Source organism: Diachasma alloeum, unplaced genomic scaffold (genome assembly GCF_001412515.2).
Source record: "Diachasma alloeum isolate Michigan unplaced genomic scaffold, Dall2.0 Dall_scaffold_00271, whole genome shotgun sequence".
Taxonomy (NCBI): domain Eukaryota; kingdom Metazoa; phylum Arthropoda; class Insecta; order Hymenoptera; family Braconidae; genus Diachasma; species Diachasma alloeum.
The window spans coordinates 1,601,384-1,612,926 of record NW_021680410.1 but is presented as its reverse complement, the minus strand read 5'-3'; the positions used below and the strand labels follow the sequence as shown (position 1 = coordinate 1,612,926).

The window sequence follows — 11,543 nt, the reverse complement described above, 5'->3', positions numbered from 1 at the left end:
TCTATGGAAAATCATTCGCTTTTAATGCAAGTGTTCACAGCTTTCACCGTGTCTCCTATCGATTCTCGATGGAAATTTCCATCCGTTTGCAATAAAGAAAAATCATGGATTTTCAGTAGAATTTTTCATCGTTTCCCTCGAATTTTTCCTTAGTAATACTAGAGAAATTCGTATACGTGGAAGAATATACTGATTCCAATCAACTTAAACAATAGCGTGATGAATCATATCAAATCTATCAATTTGCCAGGCGCGCGAAGCGCGCCTTCGACCTCGCAAAATAAAAAAGCTAAGAAAATTCTAGAATATTCTGAAATATTATCGAACCACGTAGAGCAGAATGAAACGATATCGTAAGTAAACTCTCAAATCAACTGAGATGTTTTTATAAATTTCCACGCTAATATTCCGATGAAATCACGCAAAATTAATGTCAGTAGCGAAGTGGCAAAAGGAAATAAGTCAATTTTGACTATTGACCAGTTTTCAATCAATATCTCGGAATCTAAGGAAGATAGCGAAATTTTCGTAATTACATTTGTTGTAGCACTCAATCGGCTCCACAAAAAAGGTTATAACAAAAATGTCGCTATCGCCCTTAGATTCCGAGATATTGATTGAAAGCTGGTCAATAGTCAAAATTGACTTATCTTCTTTTTAGCATTTCACTACTATATAAGAATTCCCTCGCAGAAAACTGCTGTATCAGTCTGGAATTTTTCCATAACTAAAACTAACTTTTGGAAAATTCCATAACTAAATAACCAACGGCGGTGGTCGTCTGGGTAGAGTGTAGGATTGGCATGCGGGAGACCCGAGATCCGCTTCCCCGCTGGGGCTCCAAAATTTGTAAAACTAAATCTCACGGTTTCATTGTCGAGCGGGAGTCTCGCAAGAGACGACTGTACCTGCGCAGGTTTTTTCCTCAAAAGAGGTTTTCCCTTGTTCTTCGGCGAATGCCCTACACGGAGTTGGGGGTGGGAAGGGAACAAATCGTAAAGACAAGAAAAGGTATACGAGAAAAAAAAATCCGTTACTAAATAACTTTCTAGAACTTTCCACGATTTTCTGAAGCATTAGCTTCAGAATTAATCGCGAAATTCCTAAAGATCTCCAGAGCATTGCAGAATCTTCTGGAACATTCTTCACCGGAAAATTGCAATTTCCAGGGGATTCTGTACCGTTCTGGCCCTTTCTTCAACTTTCTATCTCAAATTATATAGAGTAAGATCATTAAATTCGAGAATTGAGTGATGAATTTTGGATACTTAATTTAGAGTTTATATTGACGTATCATTATTTTTTTTAATAAAAAAAATTCATCTGATATTTTCCAATCAATTTTTATATTTCAACATTTCGCCCAATCACTCGATTATCTTCAACATGAAATTGAGTTTCTTTGATTCTATTTGCATTAATGTCTAGTTTGGGTCATTCTAGACATCAACATCATGACTCATCATTATTTCGTGTATCAATAAGGAAATGTCTTACTTTCGAATTGAAGGGGGTGCAGATAATTGGAGAATTTACTTGCGTAGAAATATTCAAATCGAAATTGTGACTTATGACAGCCCAGAATTCGAAAGTAAAATGATGACCTTTTTCCTTGATATCTTGTCTTGAATAAAAATAGAAAGGTATTGGGGACTTTTAAAGAGAAATTGATGGAAATTCCTGTAAATTCTTCTCTTTTTAAAAATTGAAGACGTATATGAAAGGGAAAAAATTGATTTGCTCGGGATTTGACTCGCGTGGGTCAATAATTTGTAGATTCTTCTAGAATATATTTCAGGTTCATCTATATATGACAAAATTCATAATCCTACTCCAACTAATTCGAATCGTCCATTCAATTTTATCATTTGGTTATTCATATGAATGAATTAAATCATTTTACAGCCACATTTTTAATTTTCGCAAATGGTTTCAACCGGGTAATATACATTATCAGATAAATTACATTGTTTTTGGTCTACAGTACTGGATATAAATTACTTTGTGGGTGGCCAAGTCCACTGGTGCTCTGGGGCCTCGGCAACCAGGGGCTCCCAGGGCTTCCATACTGACATTTTACGGGCTAGGAGTAATTCGTTCTCTGCCTGGACGATGAGCTCTTCCACTTGACCACAACCTATTTTTTCTTCTACGGTTGCGATATCTTCCGTCTATAATTGAGAAAAAATCAGTTGATATTTCTGCTTCCGAAGAGATTTACTGTTGTATTCTATCGAATTTTGAATTAATTTACAATTGGATAAAACTTAATTCCGATTTAGAAGATACTCTTTGTGAAATGAAAATTAAAGATTTTTTTTTTTTTTGACAGGAGAAGGATTGTGAAGAACAGTTGAGTTATCTTTCGATTTTAATTCTGGGAGAACTAAAGTCTTTCAAAATTTGTCCATCTTTTTAAAATAAAAAAGATAATCGGAGAATTAGTGAGAGTTTGTTTTCATGTTCGCAATGACGGAAGTTACTAATATAATTGGGATGATATTATTACTTTTGAGAGAATTTACTGCGGTATTTCATTAAATTTCGAATTGGATAGAATTTTCAATTCGGGTTTAAATGATACCCTTTTCTAAATGGAAATTAAACACATTTTTAATAAATCTGGTTAAACGGAGGGGTGTGATAAGAAAAATCATAGTGAGAATTTTTTCCAGTTGTCTTTCGATTGTAATTCTACGAGAAATAAATCTTTTTAGAATTGTTTATATTTAAAAAAATATTATTGTGATGTCTTCTATCGAATAACCAAAATCAATCAGTTGATCACATTGCTCCATTAAATTATTCCATTAAATTTCGAATCGGATAGAGTTTTTAGTTCAGGTTCAAATGATACGCTTTTTAAAATAGAAATTAAACACATATTTTTGTCATGACGGCCGTCATGACAAAAAATATTGTTCGTCATACGGCCAAAAAAAAATTTTCTGACGAATATGAGGTTTGCAGCACGAGCCGAAGGCGAAAGTTTTTGTCGGCCTAATGACGAAATATACTATTTTAGTACATTCAATTGAAAGGAAGAGAATGATGAGGAAAAGCCATAGCGATATTTTTTTTCCAATTATCTATCGATTTTAATTCTGGGAGAAATAAATTCTTGAAAAATATTTCTTATAATTGATATAATTACGGGGAGTTTATTTACATGTTCACAATGACACGAATTTCTAATATAATTAGGATGATATTATTACTTTTAAAAAGATCAACTGCGGTATGTTATTAAATTTCGAATTGGATAGAGTAAAAACTCTAAAATTAAAGTTCCAACGGTCCCCTTTTTAAAATGGAAATTCAAAACATATTTTTAGTTCATTCGTTTGGAAAAAAAACAATGATCAAGGAAAATCATAAGAATTCTGAGAGAAATAAATCCTTTCGAACTTGTGTATCTTTCTAAAATAAAAATACAGATGCACAATTACTAAGAATTTATTTTTACATTCATAAAGACATTGAAATATTTACTTGTTGATAAAGTACCCTTGATCACTATTTATTTAGCCTTTATTCAGCCCTTAATTATGTACTCACAGAAATCAAAATAGCTGTTCGATCCTTGATAACTTTTTCCGTGTGCATTCTGTAAGGGTACGTAGGTGGCAATTTCTGCATCACCCGTAGAATCTTAGAGTACAAATGATCGAGTGCACGAAAAGGTGCTTGGGCTACTTTCAAACCCGTCAGCATTGTTGTCTAGAATGAAAGTAAAAAAAATAGATCATGAATCATAAATATTAATTAGCATTCATAATTTTCTCTTTTATATGGAGAGGAAAATCCTCACGAATCAAATCCATTATGTAAACAAAATTATCGGAGTGGAATATCTCAGGGAGGTTATGTCCATTTGAAATTTTCCAGTGACATTATCACGAAGACAACCACTCATTAATTTACTCATAAATTCTTCATTACCCCCCAGACAATTATTTATTTATACTGTACCAATTTCGGTGTAGCTGCCATGGCGAACGAATGAAGGGAAAATATTTCTTCCAGATCAAAACGAAGACGATAACCTGTATTCGTTAGATCACTTTGGATCACTTGTGGCAAAGCGTCAGTTTCCTACATTATCACCTCTATTTTACCCAAAAAATGAATTCAACTTTTTTATTCGAATTTTCAGTTCTTCATCCATAACAACTGTCTGAATATATTACAATATTTTCAAGATATCATCATATTATTGAGGCATTTGATAATTAATTAGATAAAAAAAACACTTTCTTATTCAAATGAAACACGAGAAAGTTCGGATGGATAATTTTCCATAAATATCCCGTTAATTAAATCAAATGTAATTACTCCATCGAATTTTCTCTCCATTTATTTTCGTCAGCATTTATAAAATACTGTGAATAATTAATTATTCATGGATATAAATGACGAGAGAATCCTTGAATTTCAATTTTAATTTTATTGTAATGTATTGGAGTTAAATTCTACTGTAATGAAATGGATTTAATAAGTGGAAGGAAGTATCAGCAATGAAAACACAAATTCGTTTAAAGTAAAATGTTTATTTCGAACGTGGACTGTTTATCGGTTAGACTTGGCGACACGCTCAAGCTCATCCTTCTTTTTGATAGCATAAGAGTTTGACGATCCCTTGGCTGCGTTGATGAGCTCATCAGCCAGACATTCGGCGATTGTCTTAATGTTTCTGAAGGCTGCCTCACGTGCACCTGTGCACAGGAGCCAAATCGCTTGGTTAACACGACGCAGGGGCGATACATCAACAGCTTGACGACGTACTGTACCAGCACGACCGATACGTGTTGAGTCCTCACGAGGGCCGGAGTTGATGATGGCCGTTACCAGGACCTTCAAATAAAAATGAAATCAGTTTTTACCGCAAATAACTGCAAACGTAAATACAAACGATCTTCAATCTTCAATAGCTCGAGAACCGCAGAGTGAAATTGGCCAATTTTTTTTTCATTTTCAAGATATTTTTTTCGTCTTCAAAATGAGCTCTAATTTGTCCAAATCGCATCGTTTAAAATTGATGAATTTAATTAATGAAATGGCAAAATCAATTCAAGTCGATTTAGCACTTAGCTGAGTTTTTGCGGAATATCTCCGAATCTAAGGGAGATAACGAAATTTTTGTGAGAACCTTTTTTGTAGAGCGAATTAAGGGCTACAAAAAAGCTTCTCACAAAAATTCTGCTAACTTTCTTAGTTTTCGAGATATTCATTGACAACTGGCCGACAATCACAATGGACTTGACTTAATTTATTGTTTCATTACTAAAGTCAATTGTCGTCTCATAAAAATCATCAGAAGTGGAGCGATATTCACCTGCAGAGGATTTTCGCCAGTGAGCAGATGAATGATCTCAAAGGCATGCTTGACTATCCTCACAGCCATCAGCTTCTTTCCATTGTTACGGCCGTGCATCATCAAAGAGTTTGTCAAACGTTCGACAATGGGGCACTGGGCCTTGCGAAAACGTTTGGCAGCATAACGACCTGCCGAGTGTGGCAGATACTTGGCGTTCTTCTCCTTGACTGCGATGTAGTCCTGGAGGGACATGTCATTCACCTGAACATCGTCGCAATTCCAACGGCCGAACAATTTAATTTCTGGGAGATCAGCAGACAGGGCCATCGACACCATCTCCGCGCCTGCTGTCGAGAGTACTACATCTTCGTAACTGTCTAGGTCCGCCATGGTTCACCTGAAATACGACAATTATATTGAGAGATTGAGTGAAAAACGAACAAGCTCTCAGACAAGTCTTGTTTGAGCCAACGAAATCGTTAGTTGAAAATTACAAACAAATGGTAAAAATTCAGTAGCGAAATGGTAAAACAGTTTAAGTCGACTTATCTCTTATTTGAATTTTTGAAGGATATCTCCGAATCTAACGCGGATAATGGAATTTTCGTAATAATCTTTTCTCTAGTGCAAATTGAGTGCTGTAAAAAAGGTTTTAATAGAAATTTAGCTATCTTCCTTAGATTCGGAGATATTCATTGAATACTGGGCAATAGTCAAAACTGACTTGTACCGTTTTACCACTTCGCTACTGAATTGATTGCTTTGAATTTTAAAGTCTCGAATATGAATAATCACTCTGCTTTCAACAACAACGAAATATTTGGCTCAGGAGGCGGATCATTCGTACAAAACGGTCACTTTTCAGAATAGAAATATCTTTTATAGAGGGAAGTTTGTCAGGAAATATTCTGTCTCCAAGTTAGAAGATTGCTGTCCTGTGATTATTATTATTTCATTTAAGAATTCATATTTTGTCTGTGATTATTGAAACGAGCATTTGCCGGGAGCATCGAATAACGAAGAAGTAGTGCTAGAAATAACATTTCTTGCTTGCAAAGAGAATTAAATTTTTTTGCAAAAACAATCTATTTTTGCAATAAAAATTTTCAATCTCGTTTTGCATGTTTGGCACATTAAAATCCTTCAATTTTAATTGTTTCATTCAATAATCTCGAGGAATTGAGCACAATTCAAAGATTTAAACAATAATTTAACACAAAGATTAATAAAAATTAATTGATAAAAAAAACAAAATTGGAAACAAAAATGATGGATAATTTTTGCATCATTTGACAATCCACTCTCAACAACAACAAAATATTTAGCTGAAGAAGCGTATCATTCATATAAGACGGTGCTTTTTTCAGGATAAAAATATCTGTTGTAGAGGAAAGTTTATCAAGAAATATTTTGTCTCCAAGTTACAAAATTGCTGTCATAAAAAAATCCTTTTTTCTTATTTTTTAACAAACCATTTTTTTGGTACAAGTGAGACTTTTTTGAGAAATCTGCTGTGTTTTCTCTCAGTGTACAGGATTTGTCTGACAGAACGTGAAGGAAGTTAACCTCAAATTTTTTTCTTTCATTAAAACCCACTAACTTCCTTCAATTTTAATTCTTTCACTCAAGAAATTCAACGAATTGATCACAATCCAAAGATTTAACCGACAATTCAACCCAAATATTCGTAAAAATGAATTGATATTCGTGAAAATTAATTTAAAAAAAAACAAAATTCAAAAAAAAATGATAGATAATTTTTCAACCAAAGGATCAACTGGGGATCCTCATCGTTGTTAAGACTACAGAAGGAAACAATTGTTGATTTTTTGTTGTTAATATTCTTGTGCCTCGGATAATGATAAAGTACTGTGGGACAACAACTAGACCATCATGTGGCCATGCGGTCACATGGACCTCAAGTCTGTGCGTTTCCCATCGAAAAGTAGCCACATACGTGTCACAAATGATTTTAAATAATTATCAGCAAGTCCTGGAGGGTTTATATCACTGCAACTTGACACACTGACGTAAATTATTGACCGCACAATTTAATTTTCTTACCTTATAATGGATGCTCACGTCCTCATCAGAGTAAGCGTGAACAGGAAAAGGCCATGACAGTCATGGCGCTCGTTGCCCTGAGATCGCCGGAATTCAAAAAACCTAGTCAAAAGGGGAACTAAATGTCGTTTGAAACGAAACTTCTGCGATTGTAATGTTCGAATCGATAATTGAAGGGCGATAAAAAGATTTATCTTTCGTTATTACTAAATAACGAAAGATACATATAACTGATAATTAATATTTTGAATAGAAGAGATTTGGTTTTAATGGGAGTTTTTGGGTAATTGCGAACGTAAATGCATTCAGTGAAGCCCCATGAGTGAAACATTAATTGGTTGTTTTAACTCTCAACTGGAAATTGGTTTAAAAAAAATTAATTCACGTTTTATTGTGAGAAAACATGATTTTTTTAATGAAATTGTTCGAAAATGAAAGCCCATTGAACGTTTCATTTACCGACTGCATTATTTGTGCGAGTATTGAGTATTCGGCATCACCCACAGATGGCATTCTTCATCGATATCAATGATTATAAAATAGAGAGCCATGAAAAGTGTTTTCCCCTTTTTTCTGGTTTTTTAAAATTAATAATTGAAAAAATTATCAGTCGTGGTTTTTTCTGCAATTTCCACGTATTTGAAATGATCTCATGAAATTTCATTTAATCGTGAATTTACTCTATCCGAAAAACAATATATCAATAATTAATTTTACTTCCGAATGGAAGCATTGTATTCGTCGAATCCGAAATTTCCAATTTTTCGTGTCAGGATAACTCATTTTGTCCTCACGCGTTCCAATATACTATTTTTAGACCAGAATGACGACAATTGAAAAGATAATTGTTTAAATGAATCCAATTGTGATTTAAAATATTCTTCCCAATGCCATCTTGTCCGCGTTCGATCGTGAGATTGATTGCATTATCTGTTGTTAAAAGAGTTTATTTTAAAATCAATGTTCAGGAAAAGATAAAAAATTTTAACTTTAGGGCAATGTTGTTAAAAAAGTTGTTGTTGTTGAAAAAGTTGGTTTTAAAATCAATATTCAGGGAGAGGTAAACAAATTTAACGTTGAGGCAATGTTAGCTACCAATGTTGGGGTAATATTGGCTGTCAACGTTGGGACAAAGTTGAATTCAATGAATCATTAAATTTAATTAAAAATACATTGAGTCGAAAAAATTTACTGAATATGTTGTAAGCAATTTCTACATGTTTTATTAATAATTGAAAAAATTATCAGCGGCGATTCATTCTTCGATTTTCACATACTCGAAATTATCTCATGAAATTTAGTTTAATTACTAATTTAATAATGCAAGATACAAAACGATTACAAGCGATTGAAAGACAACTCTATCCAAAACCCATGATATCAATAACTTATGTTTTTTTTAAATTAATTTTTCTTTGTTTACAATTCGTCGTTGCTGCCTCCGATTTATAACAGCTCAAGCAGAAATTATTCCTCAAGAATTCCCAACAAATTTATCACAACTTAATTACTCAGAAATTCCACAGGCAATTAAAATCCCAAGACCCAATAGTCAATCACTATAATATTCCCTGCTTAAATGCCGAGAACCGTAATCCTTGTTATTTGAAGAGAGTTTCCGGAGTCGACAGTTTGGAGATACCTCAAAAAGGGGGTTTGTCCGAGAGGATTGAAGTGAGTGAATGGGGTAGTCTGGGCTCGGAGAATCGGGAATAGTGTGGTTGGGTGGGGCGAGGGCAGTGGAAGGGTGAGTACAGGGAATTTACGACCCCTGGCTTGGAATCGTCGAGCCTTCTCGGATTCCACTTTATTACTTTGAGTAAGATTAAGCTCAACCCAACGGGTCTACCGCACAGTCGTTAACACTTTCTCGTATACAAACCCTACCTATTACATTCCCTTTTCAGTCCTGATGTTCCTATTTTCATATCTTTGCTTCCGAACGGAAGCATGGAAGCTTTGTAATTGTTCAAATTTAGGTTTCGAATTTTTTATATTATATGGACCCAGTATGTTCGACTGTTTGCTAATGAATCAATGGAATTGAATCCTTCTTGTTTAAAATGTAAGGATTGTTGAGCCCTACCAATCGCCATTAATTAAAATTTCATTCATCGATTACTTTTTTAATTTTCGATTTTTTTCAAAAATCGGTTGTCCCACGATAACTAAAAAAAATGTTCTCAATTGATTGAATGATGACTTGAAAATTTGTTTGGATGTCCTTTCGACCGAGTTCGAAGATGAAGGCGATAGCAATAATCGTTATTTTGATTGATTTGAAAATTTGCAAAAAATTTGTATTTTTTGAAAATCAGAATTCCGGGGATATCTTTGAATATGATGCTTCAAATGAATTCAATCATAGCTTAAAATGTTTGTTTCAATGCCATTAAGTCGAATTTGAAAGATGATTACGATACACGTAGAGAAATGTTCAGTAAAAATTACGGAATTCACAATTCGCTCAACGATTACGGAATCGACTCAGAAAATTTAAGAGACAATATCGTAATTTTTCATACGAGATTCAGATAAAAATTACGGAACGCTCTGGAAAAATTCCGTGACAGTTCCATAAACTTTCCTACAACCACATTTCGCTCCGGAATTACGGAAAAGATACGTAATTTTTATTGAATATTCCTCTCCGTGTAGCTATATTGATTGATTTGATTTTTATTACGATTGTTGAAAATTTTGAATTTTCCATGAATTTCCCTGAAAATGAGCTTTCGGATGGTTTCTTCAAATGTGATGTTTCAAATTCATTCAAGTATGTGTAAATAAAATTGTTCTATTGACATTTTATCGAAGGGCTGAGGGGAGCGATAGAAGGGTAAAAAAGACAATCGGTTGTATAGAAGAGAGGGATAATAAGAATAATGATGATGATAACATTCAGCTAAGTTGAAAATCTGACGAAATTAGTACAAAAGAAATCTTTCTTAATTTAATAAAACGAAATAAACAATGAATTATGCATGATGGAAGGAATTTATGGGCAAAACAACCATTCGGAAAAATAAGTATCCTGTGTCCAATACAAGAGCAATTTCCCACTTGTTTTTATTGATTTCAGGAATCACTTGTGTCATTCCCCCAAATAGAACAGATTGCGCTGGAATTTCATCATTGAAACGTGAGATCGAGGAAGGATGAAGAAATTTCTTGAGCAGTCTTTCATTCGGGCTACTTGATCCTCAAGGAATTTTTCCCTCCTCTCCATCTTTTTCCCTTCCCTGCGGGTGCGGTTCCCTCTTATTCGCTTTTTTTTTATTCCGTTTTATTCGTTTATACCAAGGTAAACCACCTCGTTCGCTCAGCGTCCTCTTCTTGCTCCTCCGTCACTTCATTCCTCCTTTGCACTGTATTTATTCTCCCTTTTTGCCTCTCGCCCTGTAGCTTGACGGTTGTGTTCCCTAACCGTAGGATGCTAAAGGCAAAAGGTGTTCGTACTCCCTCTCTGCCGCTCTCACCAAGTGTATTCAGCCCACCCAGCTGGCTATCGTGCGTATGTGCCCCCTTGAATCCCGAAGCAAATGAGGCGGAAGAGGCTGAACGACTGTATAATTCCATTGTCGGTCAATAATGCATCACATATGGCATTTAATTGCTATTTTTATCTCGCGTGTACATGCTGATAGGGTTTTCCTGGGAATTTGTTGGAGATTGATGAATTAGTTGATGGGTTGTGATGACAGGAAATACAGGTAATGTAGAGTGTAGCGTTCCCAATTCAAATTGATGGTTTTTGGTCGTACATTTTTAAATTATCGGGGTTTTTGGAACGTCCGCGTCGTCGATTCGGGGTAATGCTAGGAGCTGGGAGGGCTCGAATTTCGATGCCATATCATACTCGAAAATTTATGGGAAAACATGGGTTTTTACAGACTACAAGATAGATTCAACCACTTTCAATCATCAAATTTGGCAATTAAATTGAATACACATTTCTCGAAAAGACAGTTTTGATTTTCAGGGAGTTATCCCCAATTATTGGTTGCTATTCCCAATTCTTTGTTGAAAAATTCTGAAATTCACTGATTTTGTCACCAATTTTTAGTGACACTATCACTAATTTTCAGTGAGATTGCCACTAATTTTTTTTTCATACATAAAGTATATAATTGACGACATGTATATTTTTCCGTGTGGGTAG

General features: G+C 34.4%; 2 protein-coding genes across 2 annotated transcripts; both read right to left on the bottom strand.

The window, feature by feature from the left end:
• Positions 1-1,766: 1,766 nt before the first annotated feature.
• Positions 1,767-4,073, bottom strand: LOC107037852 (NADH dehydrogenase [ubiquinone] 1 alpha subcomplex subunit 5). Its single transcript, XM_015256626.1, has 3 exons — positions 3,973-4,073; positions 3,559-3,720; positions 1,767-2,171 (listed from the first exon to the last, which is right to left on the bottom strand). The coding sequence occupies exons 1-3, from the start codon at positions 3,991-3,993 to the stop codon at positions 1,998-2,000; spliced, it is 357 nt and encodes a 118-aa protein (XP_015112112.1). The 5' UTR covers positions 3,994-4,073; the 3' UTR covers positions 1,767-1,997.
• A 457-nt stretch (positions 4,074-4,530) lies between these two features.
• On the bottom strand, positions 4,531-7,464 carry LOC107037835 (40S ribosomal protein S5). The gene is made up of 3 exons (XM_015256604.1): positions 7,382-7,464; positions 5,336-5,714; positions 4,531-4,854 (listed from the first exon to the last, which is right to left on the bottom strand). The coding sequence occupies exons 2-3, from the start codon at positions 5,705-5,707 to the stop codon at positions 4,570-4,572; spliced, it is 657 nt and encodes a 218-aa protein (XP_015112090.1). The 5' UTR covers positions 5,708-5,714; positions 7,382-7,464; the 3' UTR covers positions 4,531-4,569.
• Between the last annotated feature and the right edge of the window lie 4,079 nt (positions 7,465-11,543).

What these genes read in the sequence shown, in the direction of transcription:
- LOC107037852 (XM_015256626.1), bottom strand. Translation starts at nt 3,993, where the DNA reads ATGGCAGCTACACCGAAATTG. An exon ending in TGGCAGCTACACCGAAATTG is followed by an intron (nt 3,721 to 3,972) that starts GTACAGTATAAA and finishes CTTTCATTCTAG; the next exon opens with ACAACAATGCTGACGGGTTT. An exon ending in GAACAGCTATTTTGATTTCT is followed by an intron (nt 2,172 to 3,558) that starts GTGAGTACATAA and finishes TCTCAATTATAG; the next exon opens with ACGGAAGATATCGCAACCGT.
- LOC107037835 (XM_015256604.1), bottom strand. Translation starts at nt 5,707, where the DNA reads ATGGCGGACCTAGACAGTTACGAAGATGTAGTACTCTCGACAGCAGGC. An exon ending in CTGGCGAAAATCCTCTGCAG is followed by an intron (nt 4,855 to 5,335) that starts GTGAATATCGCT and finishes TTTTATTTGAAG; the next exon opens with GTCCTGGTAACGGCCATCAT.